Here is a 22,152-nt window from a genome sequence, read left to right on the forward strand (position 1 = left end):
CACGAGCAGTGTCTGCTGCCAGGAGAAGCTGCTGCTTTGCCTTGGCCTGATTATGAGAGCAGCAAATTAGGGCAATTTTTCACCAGTGATGCTGCCAGTGCCTTCAGAGCAATGCAGGTCCCAGGCACGCAGGCTGCAGCAGGGATGCTCTCATCCTGCTGCTCGCTAATCCTGCAGCATGGCATGCAGTCATCGGCCACGACAGGTCCAGGACATCCTGGTGGCCCTTGCAAGCCCCAAGGTTGTGCTGGGTGTGCAGATGGCATTTGGGCTGCCAGCACTGCTACAGCCCCTGAGGCTGTAAAATATATTTTTTTTCCTAATGTGAGTTTATGTCACTTAGGGACACACTTGCGTCCCAGCCCGGGTATTCCTTCTTCCTCCCATCCAGGGATGGCAGAAGTGAGGGATCAAAGCGCTGAAGAGGATCAAAACATGAAAGGCAGAATAAATGAAGCCATGAAGAAATGGGAACAGAGATCCACTCCTTTAATGTAATTAACCTTTCCAAGAACAGATAATATTCCCGAATTAAAGGACATCGTGGGACACAGAAATGCATCCGGGTCATGTGGGAGCGATGCTGCGAGCGAGGCATCAAGGCGAATGCAAACACGGCTCCAGGGCGGGGATGGCACCAGCCACCGGCACAACCAGTCCCCAGACAGCCCGGCTCTCGTTGGAGCGCAGATTAAAGGGTTCCCACCCCCCGGCAGCGCCGCGCTGCTCCGCCCGGGCTCTCTGGGGAGTGCGCTTCCCCAAACCGGGGCTGCGTGCGCTCCCTGCCCGCTCCGGCAGCCCAGCGGGACCCGCCGCCACCGCCACCGCCGCCACCGGGCCCGTCCCGACCCCGCACCCCGTGTCCTTCCTGCACCCCGTGTCCCCTGCCGCTCCCCGCGTCTGTCACCCGCACCCCGTGTCCTGCTCCCAATCTCCATCTGCTTCGCGCACCCCGTGCCCTTTCCGCACCCCGTGTCCTGTGCCTCCAACCCGTGTCCCCTCCCGGACTCGGTATCCCTCTCTCACCCCGTGCCCTGTCCCTGTCCCCCCGTCCTGTCTCTATCCCGGTGTCCCTCTCTCACCCCGTGTCCTACCCCTGTCCCCGTGTCCTATCTCCGTCCCCCTGTCCCTATCCCCCAGTCCTGTCCCCGTGTCCCGTCCCTGTCGCGGTGTCTCCTGTCCCGGCCTCTCCCCGCGGGCGCCCCCCGGCGGTTGCCCCTGGCGCGGCAGGAGGCGGCTCTGCGCGGCCGCTCGGCGAATCCCGCGGGCTCCCGGCGGCGGGGCCGAGCCCCCCTTTGCTCCCCCTTTTCTTCCTCCTCCTCCTCCTCCTCCTGCTGCTGCTCCTCCTGCCGCCGCCGCCGCTGCCGGGCTCCGCTCCGCCTCGCCAGCCCCGAGCCGGGTGCCCCGGCCCTGCCGCTCCTCCCGGCCTCCGCAGTCCCGGCCCGGCCGGCGGTGAGTGCTGTCCTGTCCTGTCCTGTCCCCCCGGGAAGATCGGGGGTGTCGCGGGGTCGCCTCAGCGGGGGAGGGCACTGCCAGGCGGGAAGGAGGGTCCGGGCGGCCCCGGAGTGCGGCGGGACCCCAGGTGGGTGACGGGCACCGCCCCGGGGTGACGGGCACCGCTCCGCGGGTGAGGGCGGCCACGCTCGGGGCATCTCCCGGGGAACGAGCAGCGCTTCCCGGCCACAGCATCGCTCCGCGGGCCATGGTGGCCGTGCTCGGGGCATCCTCCCCCGGTGGCGGCGGGTCACGCTTTAGGGCATCCCCCTGCGGGGGCTGGTGACCGCGCTCGGGGCATCTCCCGCCGGGGATCAGGGACGGCGCTGCGGTCAGCATCCCCAGGGCTCCGGAGGTCCTGCCCGGGCACTCTCGGTGCACCCTCCGGGGGTTTGCGGTGCCGGGCTGAGCTCGGTGTTCGTGCTTGGTGCATCGTCCCAGAGTGCTGGGGGACTCATTCCCTCCCTGCACACCCACCCGTGTGATTCCCGCACCGGGGACCAGCATCCACAGCCCCTTTTCCACCTCAGCGGGGCCGGGGCTGTTCAGGTGTCCCAGGAGCAGCTCCTGCAGCCCTTCCAGAACATGCCTCGCACGCAGTAGCCCCGATCAGCGCTGGCTGCTGATCAGCTACAGGCGGCCCCTACCGTGGCTTTGGGCTCTGTCGGTGCCCCCATCCATGCTGGCTCCGGTAGTTACACCCCGGAGCCCCTTCCTTCCCCTGGGCTGTGAAATGCCCACAAACATCCCCGACCTGGCGGCACCGCTTAAAAAGCTCTGGCTGTGCTGGGAGGAGGCGGCACCGCATCCCCGAGCCTTTTTACCTTTTCACCGCGGGATGAGGCGCTTTCACTCCGCCCGGGCTCCAGGGAATACCCACCCTCGGCCGTACCTGTTTGGGAGTTCATCCGTATGGAAAACGCAGCCGCTTCCCTGGCTGACACCGGGGCTGTCTCGCAGAGACCATTTAGTCTGTCTAGACAAGTATGATGAAGAGCAAAGTGCCTGGAGCTGAGTGATTAGAGCTCGGCTATCTCTGCAGTGCTGCGTTTGTTGTACAGCTCTGATAGATGCTGCTCCGTGCTTTTGGATCTCTGGTTAGCGAGTGCACAGCACGCAGACATGGATTGTGGAGGATTGTTTCATGTCAGAGGCAGGGAAGGAGAACACAGCCAGCCCTTCATCACATGTGCATGGGAGAAGCAGCACAGGCACTTGAACCAGACTAAAATGAACAGAGAAAACTCTGAAAATGGTGAATAAATGGGTGATGAGGGGGAGGAGGGGGAAAGGCACGTACTGCCAGCTTACTTTCTGCAGGCTAGCACAGAGAAGTTCATGAATGTTTGTGTGACACTTAGAAAGCCTCAAATGGCAGGCACTGAAAAATAGGGTAGTGCTTTGTACGAGCATAGAATAAATAAAACCTGTGGAAGAGAAGGCTGAACCGAGGGATAATGTATGTCCTCAGGACGTATTAAAATGAAGCACAGCACATTGAGAGAGCAGGCTTTAACATAAAACAAAATCAAAGGCAAAGTGGACGTGTATGTGTTCTTAAATACTTAAGAACACTTAAATAAGAATATTTAAATAAGGACAAAAGGAAGCATCTGCCTCCATCTTAGGTATTTAATGACCTTTACAAGTCTTGTCTTTCACCTTGCAAACCTTTTTTGCATATTGTGGAGTTGTCCATCTAAGTTGTCCAGCAGTCCAAGTTAATTAATGAGGCAGATTCCTGGGAGGACAAACTTCCAGGGCTGAGTCTTGCAGCAGAAACACATCAATCACAGCTCCAATAGGACAGGCAGCTTCTCCTCCTGGTAACTGCACGTGTGAATCCCTGAAGCTTTCCACAGCACCAGGAATGACTCTTCCCAAGACCATCTGTTTCTGAGCCACAGACATATTCTAGAGACATTACACACAAATATTATTGGGAGCTGGCACTACGTGAGGCCAGAATGCTTTATCTGAGTTTCTGGGCTGGAACACTCACAGATCTGACTCAGTGCTCTGTGGCCACTTAATGCCAACTGGACAGAGGATGCCAGAGCTCCATGGGGGTGCAAGCAGAGGGCTGAGCAGGTCCAGAGTGGATTTTCTCTGTGAGCAGAGGGGATTGGTTCTGAAAACTGCTGAGTATCTCAAAACCAGGTCTGAGCCTGGGCAAAGAGATTTGGTGTGACCCCAGGAGCTGAGCCTACTCAGCAGGCAAAGCCTGGCTCTGTGTTGAGCTCCGTGAGGAAGGAGCTGGACCAGTGAGAATTTTATTTGGAGCAGAGCCTCTCAGTCAAGAAAAATCTCTTTCTATACCTGTAAACAAATAAATTGAGAAAATTGCTTTCAGGCTGTCATGGGTGCAGTGCTGGGAAGCACTGAAAAGGAGAGGCTGATGCTGGAGCAGCAGTAGCAGACACCCAGTGCAAATCTCAGGGAAAGAGCTATTAAGTAACTGGAGCATGTGTTGATAATTAGTTATCGCTCGTTATGTTTGCTTTGGGCTTTCCATTTCTGTTGACTGGCGATGAATTTTCTGCACTATCACTGCTTGTTTACAGTACAGCACCTACCAAAGGTAATTAATCAGTGTTAAGAGACCCTGCTAATGTCCCTCTGACACACAAAGAGCCAGGTAAAGTCAGTTTGCCTCCAATTACTTCACAAGAGCTGAGAGGGGAAGGGAACAGAGGGAATCTCCTTCTGTGCATCTGCAGAGCCTTTGGGAGAGTCAGAACTAGAAATTACTTACAAGTTAGCTTATAAAATAAATAACTTTAGAAAGACCTTAAAAATTATACAATCTTTGCAATGTTAGGGTCAAATTCTATACAATACCAAATAACTTCATAATGCACTGAGTGCCCTTTCTGGACCTGTACATGGAATTTCTTCACACAAGACCATCCCTATCTTGTCAGAATATCCCAAATGAGCTCACACTGTATGATATTGCCCTGGCCTTTGGAAATCATCCTGTTACTGTCAGCCCCAGGCATATCTATCCAAGAAAGCAATGTCAATATATTAGAAAATAAATGACATATCTATGAATTGCAAACAGAATAATTCATAGGTAATTTTCAATTACAGAGAATAATTTATATGTGTCTGATTTGCAGAGAGAATTATTTATGAGTAACCTGAATTGCACATGAAGCACATTAACAGGTTACTGTGGGAAAGGGAGTGTACAGACTGCTCAGGTGTCTCGTGCTGAGCCTGGGTTTTGGGGTGTTTCTTGTGAAAACACTCACCATGAAAATAAAATCTGGCAGATTCCACAGTAAACAGATTTATGTAACGTGCCCAATGGGGTCTAAAACCTCAGAGTGGTGCTGAAAGCCTCAGGGAGTGTGTTGGATCTTCTGCCTTGTGGAGCACCACGAGCAGAAAGGCCACAACTGGGGTCCTACAATATAATCCTTGGGGAAGGCTGGAAAAGACAGGCAGGAAAAAACAAGGAGCCAAGTGCCAAAACCTTTGGGTTCTCTGTGTCTCCTCTGCCCTGTGTGGAGGTGATGATGGATGCTATGAAATATGCAAATAACAGAGAAAAAGAGGAAAACCTCCAGGGACTGGGTGAGATTCCCAGCAAGGCTCCTTCCCTGCCCCTGGATCCTCCACATGTTCCATCCTGCACACGGGGACTTTGGTTGCTCCTTCACATCACAGAATCACTGAGGTTGGAGAGACCTCCAAGATCATCAGGTCCAACCTTCATGGATCTCATGTGGTCCAACACAGTTACTCTTGGTTTAGGAAAAATTACAATGTTAGCAAATGGCTGTGAGATGGAGCAACAAAATGTGTACTGGGAACAGGATGTTTTCCTAATGGTAAAATAAAAGAACAGGAGTGGATATGGGGAGTGTCTCCACTTGCAGCAGATCTCTAGATTATTATTTTGCTTAAAGCATTTTCCTAAGTACAACTACAAATTACTGGCCTTTTAAACAAAAGGAGTTACTTTCTCCTCCCCAGGACTTGCTGGTCAGGTCCCACAGCTTGTTATTTAACAAGGGGCCAAATCAGCTTCTTTAAAGGCAGAACATCTTCTGAAATACCTGAAGGGCAGGAGGATGCATTGGTGCTTCCACTTCTTCATCCTCACTTTGTCATCTTAAAAACTGAGTTGGGAAAGAAACTATCCAAGCCCAAGTGCCATTCCCTCCTGAGCCTCAGGGAGTTACACCAGGCACCCTCAGCACAAGAACTAAAATTATAAAGCCCTGTAGCTCTGCTCCAGTTAAATTAAACACCACATCCATATATTAGACCGAGACAAATAACATCTACTATGGCTAATGTGGTAAAAGAGCTTCTGTTTTCAACCACTAAAGTTGGTCCATAAAATTTTTCTGAAGCATTAATTTTCTCCATTGAAGTATTTTAGAAAACTTACTAAAGAAAAGTAATTGTCTTGGATTTGGGGAGTGCAATGGGTTGAGCTGTTCTGTTGGAAGCAAAGCCAGACTCTCCAGGAGAAGGAGGCACATGCAATTCCAGACTGAATTCCTGCAAATGCCTCCCTGTGCCTGAGCTTTTGAACCACTACAGCGTCGTCATGGGCACCCTTGGGCATGAGGAGCATCACAAAACAGCCATGGACACAGCTGGAATGTCTGGAGCTGGGTGAATGTCCCCTTTTAGGAAGTCTAGGGGAACAATGTATATCCCATAGCTTTGGGCTCACACTGCACTCCATGAGGGACCCTGAGGGGAACACTTACAAGACTGTGCACTCATTGTATTTGCTGTCACATACATCCACTCTTTGCTGCTTCCCATTTAGCTGAGAAAAATCCATTCATTTTCTGACCAGCTCCCCCTCCCCAGGCCAACACTCCAGTTGTTGCCCAAAACATTAATGAAAGCAGCTCATGCTTCCAGAAACTGAAATTTAAATCCTTTAACACGATCAGTCTCGACCTGGACCAAGTGCAATGTCTCTTCCTTGACTTGCACTGGGCAGGCAACAGCATCACAGGGAGCTGAAAATTGCCAAGAGCTCCCAGTGGACATTCTGCAATCACCAGGAAAAGGATGCTTGGATTTAACGTTGTGCAGAACAAGTGAAATCTTGTCCATTAGGAAAATGCCAATCTTCACCCTAATCCAAGGCAGAACTCCTGATGACCTGCTGGGGTCAGACTCTCTCTTTGTGCTCCCAAATCTGGAAGGAAGTCAGAAGTGTAGAGATTTGGGTCACCAAGTGCAGGGAAACTTCACAGAAACTCTTGCTGCTCCCTGGAAAAACCTGCTGGAACAATTTGGACAATTTTGGGCAGTAAGAAGAACAGAGAAAATATCACAGATTTTTTTCTGAACTTTCACTGGATTAGGAACCTTGTAGCACTTCAGGTCCCCCCATGCCACCTGCTGTCAGCCTTTAATGCAAGTGAAATACAAAGCTTGCAAAAATGAAAGAAAACTGCTTTTCCACTCCCTCTCCAAGCTACACACCCTTAGAGACAGAAAAGATCACACTAAATGAGCCCTTTTAAGGACTATCAATACACACACAGCTCTTCCCAAGGGTTAGATGAGAAGGAATGCACTGTTAATTTTAATGGGCTGCCACTTTCCTCTCACAGTGCAAACCACCTCTGCATAACTGAGGAGAGGCTTTGGCTCATGTTGGTACTACTTTTTTTAAATATTGAATTTTCTTAATCATATTGCTGTCCTCAGGGGCCACTGAATGCCACTTGCCTAGCAGAACTAGGCTAAAGACCTACTTAAGTTATATACTGAACCAGTTTTTCCTTAAAATATTTAATCTCTCTATTTTTTCCCCTGTGATTGAATGCTGCTGCTAGAGCAGTGATGGTCAGCAGCTGATGCATTTGGTGTCCACCTAGAAAGCTTTTCTGGCTCCTTTTAAGTTACTATGAACTTGCCTAGAGGAAGGTAACACTGATTCCTGGAAACCCTGGGCTTTTGTGCACATATTCCCCAAATTTCCCATTCTGCTGTGAACAGGTGGAGCACTTACCTGTGGTAGGCAAAAAGCCCAAAGCACTGCTCCAAAATGCTCCAGTTCTGCTTGGCATGGTCTCCTTACAAAAAGGAAAAACCCAGACATGGATTAGTCATGGGGGGTTGTGCTTCGTTTTCTCTTTTTCTTCCCTCTCCCCAAGGTGTTCACTGGCACCTCCCCAAGTGCATAAACTGCAGTGGGAAATAGGTGCTAGGAATAGGAATAAGGAATAGGAATTCTGCAGCTTTGGGGAATACTGGCCTTAGACAGGATCCTGGAGAGGATATTTCCAGGATGCTCCAAATTAGTTTCTTTGTGCTGCAGGCTTTCATTTGCTCTTTATTTACCACTTGACATCATCCCCAGCGTTGCTGATGCTAACACAGTGTGACATGAAGCTGTTCATGAAGGGACACGATGGCAATGGGCCCAAGCATGTCCTGCCAGAGAGGCACCACCAGCCTCGCACAGCAAGTCCCACCTTGGCTGAGCAAACCTCCCCAAATCCTGCAGCCTGACAACAGCACTGGGAACCCTGGGATAATAGCTAGGATTAAAAGGCGTTAGAGGAAATTGTCACCAGAGAACAGCTGCTTTCACTGGTGTCAGATGAGGCAGAAGTCTAGGCTTCTGATCAACAGATAAAGACCAACATCAGCCTCTTTGTTCCTGACATGGACTTGTTCCAAGGAGTGTGGTTTATCCCAAGCAAATAGGAGCACCACAGCCTACAAGGTCCAGTGCAACCAGTTACACAACACTCAGAGGTATTTCCCATCTTATTGGGGCTTCAGGATAGAGCACCAAAAACCCCAAACCAGTCAAGCCGTCTGGTTTACTCAGGACACCCAGCACCATTTTGGGGCTGTGCATTTTTGAGCACCATGTCCTGGCAGAGGGTCCCCTGGCCAGTGACATCCATGGGGATGTGGAGAACCCATAACAGCCTCTCCCACATGGAGCATAGGGCCTGGAGCACAGTGTGCAGTGTTTATAGAATCCCACCACACCCTGCAGCTGGGGTATTGGTGCTCATTGCTGCAAGGGCCAAGTGTGAGGAGCTTTCCTGTCTCTGCCAGAGCTCGGTGCTGATGGCCATGTCCGCCAGGTGTGAGGGTTCCTATTCCCTGCCAATGCCGGGTGCTGACGGCCGTGTCCCTCACACATGAGGAGTTTTCCCGTCCCTGCTGATGCCGGGCACTGAGGCCATGTCCCCCAAGTCTGAGGCGCTTCCCTGTCCCTGGTGAGGCCGTGCGCTGATGGCCATGTCCCCCAAGCGTGAAGAGTTTTCCTATCCCTGCTGAGGCCAGGCGCTAATGGCCGTGTCCCATCTGTGGCGAGGCCTGGTGCTGATGGCCGTGTCCCCCAAATGTGAGGCGCTTCCCTGTCCCTGACAAGGCCAGGCACTGATGGCTGTGTCCCCCAGGCATGACGAGTTTTCCAGTCCCTGGCGAGGCCGGGTGCTGACGGCCGTGTCCCCTCCCTCAGGCCGTGCCGCTGCCGCGCAAACCCGCCATGCTGCAGTGCAAACACGCGCAGGAGTTCAGCTTCGGGCCCCGCGCTCTGAAGGACGCGCTCATCTCCACGGACCCCGCGCTGCAGGAGCTCTACGCCAAGGCCTTCTCCAGGGCCGAGAAGCTGTTCCTGTCCGAGGCCTACAACCCCCAGCGCACGCTGTTCTGCACGCTGCTCATCCGCACGGCCTTCGACTGGCTGCTCAGCCACCCCGATGCCCCCGAGGACTTCGAGACCTTCTACCACGCCATGCTGAGGAGGAAGCAGAACTTCTGTCGAAAGCACATTTACCTGCAGCCTATAGGTAATGGGGGGATCTTCACTGGGCTGCCTGGAGAGGCACAGGGGGGCGGTGGGTGGTGCTGAGTGCTGCTAACACCCTCCTCTAAGGACTCACCTGCAAATGCAATGGCCAGAGCAAAGACAAGTGTAACAGGCAGGGCTCTGACATGCCCCCAGTCCAGAGTCACAAGCCATGGTGGTAGACCTGCCATATAAATGGTATGTGTGCCCCTGGGTGAGGCTCGCTATGAATTTATGCATATATGTATATCAAAGTATGAAACAATGCTGGAAAAACCAGCATTTCTGGAGGTCTGTCTCTGATGGTTCATTGAACACAGCCACCCGTTCCCACGTTAATCATTCTGCACAACTTAAGCAGGAGAAAACCTTCCAGCACATCTGCTCTGCTAATGAGAGCATACTAATGCCTTGAGCAACCTCTTAGAAAGAGCTCCCTCTCCTCCTCTATATCCATAACCACCCAGAGGTGTTCACCACATCCCAGAGTAAGCAATGAGCTCCAGAACGAACCAGCCTGCCCAGTTGCTGTGGCCAGTGCCACAAAACCCCATCAGAGCCTAAAGCTCACCCTGGCTGTGAGGCACTGACAGAGAGCTTCTCCCCTCAGATTTAATCGAAGGCCCCGCTGGGCTCTCGCTGCTGGATTCCCTGCAGAGCTGTGTGGAGTCTTTCTTCCTGGGCCTGCGTGTGAAGTGCCTTCCCTCCATCCCAGTCTCCTCCATCCACTGCTGCTTCCGCCACAGCCGGGACTCGGACAGGGTGCAGCTCCACGCAGGTGAGCCAGGATCAGCAGCAGGGAGCCCACAGAGACACCAGCCTGGCACACGGGCACGAGCTCTGCCCTAGGAAATGCCTGACACAGCCTTCATTGCCTGCGCTGGGAGGGGATGAGGAAGGGAGTGAAAAGGCAGAAATCCTGTTCCCATGGAAAGGCCAGAGCTTTGAGGCTGGAAACAGGAATAAAAAACAAAGTGGCTTTCATCATATTTTCCTCTGCTGTTTGTGTTTTTCACTGCTATTATGTTTAGGTCCAGCTCTGGATCGGATCAGCTCTGCGGGAAGGCTCTGTTGATTTGGTGCAAGTCTGAGTTCTCCCATCCCCTGTCCAGAGCCAAAGTAAATTATTGGCCTGGGTGGTGCAGAGGGAGAACTCACAGGCCTTTCATGATAGGAAATTTGGGTTCAAGAGTCACAAGTTCCCCAGGGGACTGGGTTTGCCAGCTGCTCAACTTGCACTGCACAAACATCCACCTGGAATGAGGTGTTTGCAAGTACCATGGGCAGCACATGCTCAGCACAGACCCAGCACTGCAGCCCTGGGGCTGTTCCAGCTCAGTTCTGAACTGCCTGTAGGGAAATTCTGCTCCCAGGTGCTCATTTCCACGGGTTAGTACTGAATTCATCAGCATCTCTGCTTTGTTTTGACTCTGTGCCCAGCACCACTTCCAAATTCAAGTCCTCTCTGATTTGAGAGATGGGCTACACAGCCATGGTTCTCCACCTGAGATGATGAATCCAGCAGCTCTGCCTGCCTGTGGGCTTGGATTACATCCTCCTCCCCATCAGCAGCAGAAATTCTGGCTCTGTGCCTTCCAGGGATTCCTCATTTAAATGAGCATCTCTCTTGTTTTTGTGCAGATGGGATCCTGAATTTCCTGAAGAACAACAAGCCCATGGATGCCCTGTGTGTCCTGGGACTTACTCTGCTGGACCTTTACCCATGTGAGACCTGGAGCTTCACATTCAGCAAATTCCTGCCAGGACAAGGTGGGCTGGTGTCCCCTGGTGATCCAGCACAGTGTGAGAATAAGGCAGCACTGTTCCAAAAGCCCTTCCCTGTGAGACTGGAATAGCCAAATCCTAACATGCTGTTCCCTGGTAAGAGGAACTAGGCTTTCCCAGTGTGAAATTAGGGGGATCAGAGCTCCTGATCCAGGCAGAGGTGATACCAACCTTTTGGGGAGTGGGTCTCACCACACCCTGTGTGCCCAGCTGGACTGTGCTCCCACAGCTGTATTTTCATGCTGCCTAAGGTGAGAGACAGCTGTAAAAGAGCAGATGCCTGACTTTACTCCTCTCTCTTCACAGAAGTGGGAGTCTGCAGCTTTGCCAGGTTTTCTGGGGATTTCCCCCAGGCTGGTTGTAGCAGCCTGAACCCACCCACGCAGAAGGAAGAGCTGTGTGAAGTCAGCAAGGAGGGCAGAGAGAGGACCCTGCAGTTCAGTGCCCAGGAGATGGTGCAGTGCTGTAAGGTAGGACCAGCAACCTCCTGCACCCCGTGCTTCTTCCTGGGTAGGGTTAAATATTGCAGGCCAGGGCACAAAACAGGCCTCAGCCCAGCGAAACAGCCATGAGACTGCTCCCAGAAGCACAGGCAGCCACAGCTAAGGCCACACTGAATTCAGACATAAAGAGCTTCCATTTTAGTGCACTGCATGGACAGCTCCTCCTCCCCTCACCACTGGAGCAAGTGACAACATCACTTATGGGGAGGCTACAGGACTTGTCTCAGAATGGTTTGGGTTGGAAGGGACCTTAAAGACCATCTTGTCCCAAATCCCTACCACAGGCAGGGACACCATCCACTAAACCAGACTGTGTCATGGAGCAGGACTGAAACAGCCCTGCCCAGCTCCCAGGCTCATGCTTGGGTAATCCTGAGTATTTTTCTTGTCAGGCACAGCAGGGCTGATAGGGCACTTGAAGGATAATCAGAATATCTGGTGGAGCTGTGTGTAACTAATGGATGGCTGCAAAGGGTGACTCTGTCCTCCTCAGACACTGACATCTGTGAGGGGAGGGGTCCCTGTGCCATCCCTGTTACATGGATGGAGGAGAAGAATAGAGAATAATATCTCAGCCAAGTCATCTATATAAATGCAGAGCCCTTGAAGCCCCCTCACCTCCAACACATCTCTTCATGAGTGCTGTCCTCCCTCATCCCAACATCTGCCATATTCCAGCTCTGCCTCCAGTGCTCCTCCCCAAGCTGGCCCACACAGAGCAGGCACACCAGCACTTTCAAAGCCACTTCCCTTTGCTCCCCTGGTATTTGCTCAGGATTTTCTAGTTTGAGGCCTCTTCCTGTAATAATTTTAAATTATATTAGGTGGCAATTGGAGGAGGAGAGGAGTCCTCCATCCTCAGCCTTTCCACAGTTGCCAATTCCCAAGGCAGTCATGCTTGGCCAGCTGACTCCAGCTCAGTTTTCTGCTTTGGCACAAATGTTAATGGAGTCTGTTCTGGAAGGACTCAGATCTGTTATTGCCAACAGCTTCTTGCACATTTCTCACACAGCCTGTGCTGCTCTTTTCAGGCCTCAGTGGGACTGGTTTTCCTCTTTAAAAAACCCCTAAAACAACAAAAACCACCACATTGTCTTTGGGGAAGAGCAGCAGCAGCACCAAACATTCTGCCTACAGGGCTCCCCACATCTGCCTCACCCACCCCTCCTTCTCCCCAACACAAACATGGAGCTGGGAAGAGGCAGCCAGGTTCTCCTGTCACCTCGGACATGCCTGGGCTGGGGAAGTGCCATTGCTGAGCAGGAGCTTGGTCAGACTGTGGGAGAGCAGGGAAAGTGGAACAGCAGAGGAGGAAGAGGAGGGGGCAGCAGTAACAGGAATGACCATGCTCACCATGCCCTGCTGCGATCTTTGCTTCCCTGCCAGGTGACCTGCCATGAGATCTGCCACCTGATGGGGCTGGGGACGTGCCGCTGGCTGCAGTGCATCATGCAGGGAGCCCTGAGCCTGGAGGAGGCGCTGCTGCGGCCGCTGGAGCCCTGCCCCATCTGCCTGCGCAAGCTGCAGCACGTCGTGGGCTTCAAACTCATCGAGCGCTACAGGGTGAGCCCCGAGCCCGGAGCCTCCTGCGGCAGGGACAGGGCAGGGCCAGGCTGGCTCAGCCCAAACGCCAGCACTGGAGGTGCTGCAGCAGCATGCTGAAGGCAGGAGATCTCAGGGGATCTCAGTGCAAGGTGCTGAGGCACCTCACACCTGAACATTGGGGTGTTCTACACAGGCTCTGACCAACAGAGCACCCTGCACACTTCCAGGGATTTTGGGTCTTCCCAGGGGACACTGCCACAGCCCAACCACACTTTCCTACTCCCAAAAACGAGGTGGGAAGGGCAGGCAGACTGCAAGCAGGAGCAGCAGTGAGTGCAGGGATTCCCACAGCTGCGCCCTTTCCTGTGCCACCCTGGATTTCTGCCTCTCTGGGGCTGCTGGGGACAGGGAGGGAACATCATGTGTGCACTTTGCTGCAATTCCTCTGTTTAAATTTATGAGAAAGGATCCCAAATTATGGGACCCTCCAGTATGTGGAGGGTCCCAAACTCATCTTTTCTCACCCATACCACTTTCTCACCACATTTAGACAGATCAGGAACAGTGCTAACACACTCTTAGCTCTTGAAAGGGTTTTCTACCTCTGCTGTCCAAAAAGCAGGATTCAGTAGCCAAATGGTTGGTGAATTGAAATAATGTCCCCATTCTCACTCAGCACCCATCTTCTCCCTGGCTGTGATTCCTCCTGTCTGACACACATCATGCTCAGAGGCAGGATTTTCCTCACTGCCTATTTTAAAGTCTGTGGGTTGTATTTGTAACAAGATAGGAGCAGAATGAGAAAGGAGATGCCTCTGGTTTCATTCAGCATGGAATCAGATCCACAAAAGCATGGCAAAGACTGTAGGGAAACACACACTTCTTATGGTTTTCCAACTTATCTGTGCTGCTGTTAGACCCTTCTCTGACTCTGTGGCTCTTTGGTCCCTACTTTGTCTGAGAAGTGTCTAAATTGCCCAGACCACCAGAAGATTCTGCTTAAATAAAGCAAACAAATTCTGCTTTATTTAAACATCCAGCCTGTCAGCATCCAGACAGTGCTTTCTAGAAGAGAATGGCCACCTGCATTCATCTTTTCTAGACATATTTTTGCCTTTACACCTGCAGCAAATACTGTAATTGGCTCAGCATCCTCTGAACACAAACCTTAAGGAATGATGCACTTGCCAAATGTCACATCTGCTTCCTTGAGAAGGCAAAGCTCATAAGCTGGTGTAAGACAGCTGTGATAATCTCTGTAAGAGGCTTTGCCATAGTGTTGAGAGGAGATATAAATGCCAGAGATGAATTAAATAGTTAAGGAACAGGACAGAAGAGGGCAGAAATCATTTGGAGACAATAACAGAGAGCCAAGTTAACTTGCCAAGCACGTTAAGTGTAAGTCTGAAGTCACATTTCCTCTTGGAAACAATCACAGATCCCCACCTGCCACAAAACAGCTTCAGACACTCCTAAAAACCACAGGAAATGCCAGAACCAAGCTGTGCCTCAGCAGCACCAGGTAACACTGCTCAGATCTGCAACTGAGACACAGTTTGGGGCAGGAAACCAGTCCTTAGGCAGCAGAAAGAGCTCCTCAACTTATTTATCTGAGTTGTACTCAGAACCACACTCCATTTTTTATCCCAGCTGATTATTCCAGCATGAGTCATCTTGAAAACTGAAAGCCAGTTAATTATCCTGGTGTTTCCCCACCACAATCAACATTTCCACATTTCCACCTGCTGCTTGTGCAGCATCCCAGGCTGTCCTCACATGGTGGCTGGATGAGTTTGCAGTGGCCACACACACACAGACAGCAGGTCTCAGTGACATCCTCGGGGTGGACATCCACTTCAGCTGCTCTTGCCTGCAGGTAAACAAAACCCACACAGAGCTCATCCCTTCCTGGTCAAACAGGAGAACATAAGAGGCTGCAGCCCTTCAAACTCCCCCAAAGTTCAAATGAAAAAGCCACCCAAAGGATGAGAGAGATTGAAGAGATTCTGGGAATTCAGGCAGTGATCCTGAGTAGATTATCCCCTTTTTTTTTTTTGCCTTGGACAGCCCAAATGTACTGTTGGAAAATCCACATCTCCACAGCCTTTTTTATTCCTGGGAATTGGGCTAAGTAGCAATTGGGATTCCTTCCCAGATTCACTATTCTTGGGAATGTAGAGCCATTACAAAATCTTGGTACAGCTTTCCAGTACTTTGCTGTCCCCTTCACTAGCCCAGCTCCCTCTGCAGCTTCTGGCACTGCCTTTGTTGGAAAAGCCCAGAGGGAGGGAAGGCCCACTGGAGGTGGGACCAGGCAGGAGAAAAATTGTCCCTTTTCAATTTTTCTTGCCCCAGAGGGAGGGGACAGGGTGGATTAGCTAAGCTGAAAGAGTCCATTTTATTCCTGTACAGAATTCTTCCCCGAGGCCCCATGCTCAGACTGAAATGAGAAGCAGGGCTGATTTCTCCCACCCACTCAATTTGAGCTCTTTATCCTTTCTGTCACTTGCCTGAAGAGACAGCAATAGAGGAGGGGAGGAGGAGGGGGGCTGTGAGGGAAGGGAGCTGCACAGGGCTGGGAATCTCCTGCCTGTCCCTCAAACACTGCAGCTCCCCTGAGCTGAGCAGGGACGGATCCAGCTTCGTGCCTGGCACACCGTGGGGACAGCCCAGGCTGATCCTGTCACTGCTGAGCCACTGGGGGCTCTGCAGATGGATCACTGGGAGCTACAGAGAGTAAAGGAGAACAAATAGGCCACAGGAGTGTGAGAAACTGAAAAACACACATAAAAAACCTCAACACTGGAAGCAAGGCAGACAAGTTCACTTTTTACCCAGGATAACTGGAGTACTGTGGTTCATTCCCTAAAGCATAAGGAACAAATGTGCCAGGAGCAAACTGTTATATGCCTCATTGTGGCATTTAATATTTAAAAAGGAAATTGTCTCAGACATTTTCCTTACATTAATTCTTTCCTAGAATCAGCCTTCCCACTTGTTCATTTCAGCTCAGGAGGGGAAGAGCTATTCTTGGGAATAAAACACACGTTACCAGAGGCATTAACAACCTGATGAAACCCAATTCCTCACCACTATCTGAGGAGTTTCTATAATGACACACTTTCCTCTGGAGAGGCATTGGTTTGCCTCTCCTAGAGACCACATTCACACAGCAGGGAGTGATCTGGTGCAGTTTTCTCCTTACCACCTTCAATAACAGGGCAGATTAAGTCCACATCTGACTGGAGGCAGCTCTGCCACAGTCCAAGTAAATGGGACAAGAGAAAGCTCCTGCTTTGTAGGGTCACCAGGAGTTGTCTGACCCCATTGTCTGGCAGAGAGGACTGTGGCAGCAGCAGCTGAGCCACCCAAGACAAACAGGTTTACCTGGCAAACACAGGGAAGGTGTAACTGCACATCTCATCCTCCACAATGAAACCTTTCTCCTCTCACACAGAAGCTGTATGCCTGGACACAGACCGTGCTGTCCACGTGGCCAAGGCAGGAGTCAGCAGAGCTCTCAGCCTCCGAGGACATGCTCCCGTTCAGCTCCGACTCCGGGATGTGCTGCGAGAACGACTCCGAGGCCGTGACCTCCCTGTCCGAGCCGCTGACCCCCGACACCTGCAGCCAGGGCCTGTCCCTGGGGCCAGAGCTGGAGCAGGACGAGCAGCCCAGCTCCCTGCAGGAGGGGCAGGGCCAGCCCCGGCCCCCCGGGCACACCAAGGCCACAGACAGCATCAAGGATTACGAGCTGTGGCTGGAGATGTGCATCGCTGCCCTGGAGAGGAACGTCTCTGAGGAGGAGCTGGCTCAAGTGGACAAGAGTGTGGACGCCCTGGCTAAGTGGGAAATGTTCACAGGCCAGCTGCCTGCTATCAGGAAGGACCTGCCCTTTGCTAGGGACAGCACTGGGCTACGCAAAGTTCTTGGAGACAAATTTTCCTCCTTGCGGAGGAAGCTGAGTTCTAGAAAACTTTCCAAAGGGGAATCGTCCCCTCACCGCTGGCGCTGGGAGGACAACTAGGCTGGGGCTGCCTTGGGCCAGCTTTGCTCACCTCACTGCTCCCAGCCTTCCTCACCCCAGGCTGTTGCTGTCTCAGAGAAACAGCAATTCCCCCCAGGAATAAAAGGTGTTTTGATTTCTGAAATTGCTAACACAGTTTTGATGTGATTAGTTCTTCTCCAAGGGTTTTTGCTGTGTTGGTCTAAATGACACCACCAGTCCACACCTATCTCAAGTCCCATGTAGGTGCTTTTGTTTTCTTGGTCTGAAGTTGGCCAGGAAGAGCTCAGCCAGGTCCCCACTAAAGACTGAACATGCTCACACAGGAGCTTGGGCCATCTGAACAAACAGATACCAACAGATTAAACCAGGGCAGCTCCCCCACACAGAGAGCTCTTCTCTGCTTAGCAGTCAGTCCCAGGCACAGATGAGATTTCCCCCTCAAACGCTCAGAGTGCTCTGCTCGCTGTCCCACCAGCTGGAGGTTGTGCTGAGCACAGGAGCACAATCCAGGCTGATGGACTCTCATTATGAGCTGAGGGAGAGGGAGGAGATGGGCACAGAGAAAACGAGAAAGATCCCTGGCAGCTCTGCCCCAAAGAGCAGCGTTAGCCTGACAACTGTCTCTTGGCAGACCCTCAAAAGATCTCCTGAGATGCCTCAGTTCAAACAAAGCCAGGCTTGGAGCATGAGCTGGAACTACCCACATCCTCTGTGGATTGGCACAGGAGAGGAAACCTTTGGAAACATTTACAGACTCATTGGTTATTCATGTAAAAGGGGAACCACACATGTGTTCCCCTTTCTGCCTTGGGAAGTGACCACCGTGGCGCTTCCCTCTTCCCACTGAGCAGGACTGGGTGCTGTGCTGGCACCCAGAGAGCAAAGCCTCCCTTCCCATGGCCAGGGCACGCTGCTCCTCTCTGCTCCTCCTGCTATTTATAGCCAGAGCTGGAGAGGCTGATGGGGAAGGCTGACCCCTCTCCATCCCTGCTCCCTCAGCCCTGAGCACTGATAACGCTCCCACAGCTCACGGCAACGTGGCTGAGCTCCAAATCTCTCCTGGCTAAAAATACCAGCAGGTAGGATCAGATTCGGTGCAGCTGGGAGAAAGGGGAGATGTTTCCCTCCGAGGAGGCAGCAGCAGCTTTGGCTTCCCGGAGCACTTTGGGGCCCCCACCCCATCAGGGCGGTTCTGCAGCAGGAAACAGGAGGACAACTGGAAGACACTGGAAGAAAACTCCGGAGATTTACACACGCAGGTGAGTAGCAAAGATGGTCTTGCAGTAAATTCAGCTGGGTTCCGGAAACACAAGCGTTTCACATCCGCATGATTCATGCCGGGAGAGAAAGGGAGTTTGGCTCGGGGGCTGATGACGGCAATTCCTGGAAACATTTTCCAGCAGAGCCGCGGCTGCCGCCCTCTCCTGGCAGCCACAAAGGTGACGGCTCCTCATCCAAGGCATTCTTCCCAGCAGCAGAAACCTTCCAAGCAAACCCTGCTTGAATTACAAATCCCAGCTCTGCCCCCGAACTCGCTCAGTTGTTGCCTGAACACATTTGCTATTTTAAGCAAGAGATTACTCTGTTCAGCCTTGTTTGCTCCTCCTTGATTCTGGGCTGAGTTATTGGGCTGAACTTCAGAAACTTCCCAGAAAGAGGCTCAGGATGACAACCCTGCCCAAGGGAGCAGAGGCAGCTTCCCATCACAAAATTCCAGAGACAGCAGAGGAGTGGGGTGGCACAGAAGGGCTGGCAGAAGTCACAGATGGAGACTCCTTGTGACACCTGGCACATGTGAGTGCTGCTGTGAGAGCAGGAATTGCTGCTGAGAGCTCTTGTGACAGCAAATGGGTATTTTTGACACCATCACCACCACCACTTACCTGCTCAGCTTGTCCACAAGTGCTGCAGGTAAGTCATAAATGAGATGGAAACTCAGAGCTTCACCTGGGCAGCTCAGCAGTGCCCACAGGCAAGGGGCAGAAAGTGGCTGAAAACACTTGGAAGTTCTTCAGCAGCTGGAGGAGAAAGTCCCTGCAATATTCCACTGCAGGTTTGGTCATGTGAAGACATTACTCCTCTTCACAGCAGCAAAGGTTTCCTGCAGGGTCTGTGAGCAGCCCTTTGCCCCAGCCCACAGCAGTGAAAGGCCTGGAGGCAGCTGGGTCACAGAGGAACAAACCACTGGCCCAGGTTACACTGAAAATGAAGGTTATAACCAGAACCAAAGCACAAAGGCACAGCTCCTACCTCTCTCTGCATGTACCAGAGCTGCAGGGGGGCAGACAACAGCTGGCACAGGAACAAGCAGTCGGCCAAACTGAAGGTAAGCCCCTAAATGAGATTTCCTGCATGTTAAGCAGCAGGTTCCTGGGGAAATCCTTCTACTTGGAAAGGTGTGGGGACATATCTTGCAGCTAATGAGCAGCTGAGTAAGCTGTGAAACAGAAATCCAGATGAGATAATTAGGAGTCACTCTAAAAGGTCAAGCTGTGGATCAACCATCAGGAAGGAGCAGGGTGCTCTATATATAAATCCAACATGCAGAAATCACTTGCAGGGCAGCAGCCAGGCCTGGGGCTGGTTACAGAAGGCCCAGGAGCAGTTCCTGTGTGAGGCAGGCAGGTCTGGGTGCTCCCTGTGCAGCAGCTCAGCCACAGCCTGGAGAGCCTTTGGCACAAGAGAGGCAGGGGAAGGAAAGGGGCACTCAGATGGGCAGGGACAGAGGGACACAGAGGGACACAGTGCCAGCAGCCTGCCCCAGGCTCCATGGGCATGGCCCAGGGCCCTGGAAGGCACTGCTGGTGCTCCTCTGGCTCGTGGTGACAGGCAGACCATGAATCCTGCACCTGAGCCACCTTCAGGAGATGCCCCAGCAGAACCAGCACCTCCTCCTGCAGCTGCTGCTGGGTCCCATGTAACAACCCCTAAAACCCAGCACAGATCCATGCTGGGCTCCTGTGGCTCAGAGCATCTCCCAAACCACACCATCCCGTGGCCACCTGCAGCACCCTGCCCCACCAAGGCAGCCCAGCCTCACCCTTCTGCCCCAAGCTCAAGGACACTTGTTTTGAAGCAATTTCTGAAGTCTAATGCTGAACATAGTAAAAACCAGGCTTTTAATAGCTTTACGAGCTCATAAAGACAAATATCTTCTCCCAAGAATAAACAGGCAGAACATTCCACTGCTGCTCTGCAAACAAGGACTTGCTGGAGCTGAAGGGAGAGGAGAGACAAAGGCACTGTCCAGAGAGAAAAAAACCCAGCACAATTAAAAACTCCACGCTCTTTACTAGTTAGGGGTGCAATTACCTCCAACAGTTTGCAAGGGTGGGAGAGGAAAAAGCAGCACATACATTTCATCAGCATGATCACTTTGTGATTTAACAGTGGCTGTGACCACCTCTCCCCTAAAAATGGAACTTCTCACTGAAATCTGCTTCTGCTGTGCAACACTGAGGCTTTAAGGGAAAGCTACTTTTGGTAAAAAATCCCTGAGCACTCACCCTAATTAACCCTTCCTGCCTTAACACCACACAGCTTCCTAAGATCCAGTCAGTCCTGGGAAGAGTGGCAAGAAATTTGGGATTAGTAACTGAGCAAACTTCCTCCCAGTCTGTAAGGATAATGAGATACCAGGCTGGAGCTAGAGACCACAAGGATTTATTTAATTTCTCTCCTCAAAGAGTTCTAAGGAATACTTTAATATTACTATAACCAGCCCAAACCTTACACCTTGTACACTTGAGCAAAAACACAAGCTATACTTTGCATTTTAGAGCAGCCTCTCCCTGGGGAAACAGACATGCTTTCCCTTTTATCTTCAGTGTTGGATTACTGAAATTGCAGAAGAGATACTCTGGTTGTGAGCAGGGAGTTGTGCTGCTCCTGGGAAGGTAATTCCAAGACAATTTATGGAGTTTGGGCTCTCCCTGGGGCACAAGCACTCACTGGCACTGAACAAACCCACCTGCAGAACCAACTGCTGCAGCTCTGCTCTTATGGAGCAGCATCTGCACAGCTGAGCCAGGGAAGGGCATCCCACAGCAACATCTGGGCTCCAAAAGGGACACTCTGCTCCACAGATCTTTGAGATCACCAAAGAGATCCCCTGGAGCTGCTGCTGAGAGCTTTTCAGGTTACACTGATCACACCTGGGCACCTTCTGCTACAGCAAACTGAATTTGCAATTGCTGCTCAGCACAGATGCTGAACACTGGCAATAAACCCCACCTGAAAGGGCCCCCAGCTCCAGGGACAGAGGCAGCCACTCCTGATGCAGCTGAAGAGCTGCAGTTGTTGATAGAAAGGACCAAAAATGCTGCATGAAGTGTTTCAAGCTGTGCACTGGCAGTGGAAATGACTTGGCACTAACAGGTTACACCAGAAACAATCAAACTGGCCACAAAAATCTGCCAGATGTGACCTTTGGAAGTGAGGGAGGGTGAGGTGAGGTTAATGGCATTCCCAAGAGTTCTGGCAGCACAGGAGGGCAGTGCTGTGTGACAGGGACACTGGTGACCCTCCAAGGTTCTGCTGTGCTCCCAGACAGGGCCTGGCCCTGGGGAAGGCCAATGGCTATTTATTAGCCCCCATGGCTATTTATTATCACATCCTACACAGCACTGAGGGATCTCCAACAGCTGCTCCCATCTCTACAGGCCCAATTCTGTTCCCTTGCTGAGCCCACAATACATCAGCAAAGTCCAGCTGTGCCTCCCCTCCCACCTCCCAGCAGTGCAAATCCCCCAGCCCCAAATGCCCCAAATGAAGGAGCTCCAAGTTTCACTCAGGTTAATGAGCCACCAGCCTGAGCTCCTGGACACACTCAGAAGAATGATTCCAACCAGGACTGGAGGAGTGGGAGATACCTAAAGGTTACAGACTGAGATTTCATGGCACTTCCATCCAGTCCATGCTGCTGTTTGTTTAAAATGCAACTCTCTCACAGAAAAAAAATGTAATAAATAAAAAAGTCACCTCAAAATCTGTTGAAAGATAAAACCCATAGG

At 51.9% G+C, this 22,152-nt stretch overlaps 1 protein-coding gene across 2 annotated transcripts; it reads left to right on the forward strand.

Moving 5' to 3' along the window:
* The first annotated feature begins 844 nt into the window (after nt 1–844).
* AMZ1 (archaelysin family metallopeptidase 1) lies at nt 845–17,273 on the forward strand. Of its 2 annotated transcripts, none has more exons than XM_064725956.1 (7): nt 845–1,452; nt 8,969–9,299; nt 9,909–10,076; nt 10,940–11,068; nt 11,390–11,553; nt 12,973–13,149; nt 16,589–17,273. In XM_064725956.1, the coding sequence occupies exons 2-7, from the start codon at nt 8,996–8,998 to the stop codon at nt 17,156–17,158; spliced, it is 1,512 nt and encodes a 503-aa protein (XP_064582026.1). In that variant the 5' UTR covers nt 845–1,452; nt 8,969–8,995; the 3' UTR covers nt 17,159–17,273. The 2 variants fall into 2 exon arrangements, with proteins under 2 accessions (XP_064582026.1, XP_064582027.1); XM_064725957.1 differs by lacking the exon at nt 845–1,452 and adding an exon at nt 1,481–1,582.
* The last annotated feature ends 4,879 nt before the right edge of the window (nt 17,274–22,152 follow it).

Source organism: Zonotrichia leucophrys, chromosome 14 (genome assembly GCF_028769735.1).
Source record: "Zonotrichia leucophrys gambelii isolate GWCS_2022_RI chromosome 14, RI_Zleu_2.0, whole genome shotgun sequence".
NCBI lineage: Eukaryota > Metazoa > Chordata > Aves > Passeriformes > Passerellidae > Zonotrichia > Zonotrichia leucophrys.

What these genes read in the sequence shown, in the direction of transcription:
- AMZ1 (XM_064725956.1), top strand. Translation starts at nt 8,996, where the DNA reads ATGCTGCAGTGCAAACACGCGCAGGAGTTCAGCTTCGGGCCCCGCGCT. An exon ending in CAGGGTGCAGCTCCACGCAG is followed by an intron (nt 10,077 to 10,939) that starts GTGAGCCAGGAT and finishes GTTTTTGTGCAG; the next exon opens with ATGGGATCCTGAATTTCCTG. An exon ending in AACTCATCGAGCGCTACAGG is followed by an intron (nt 13,150 to 16,588) that starts GTGAGCCCCGAG and finishes CCTCTCACACAG; the next exon opens with AAGCTGTATGCCTGGACACA.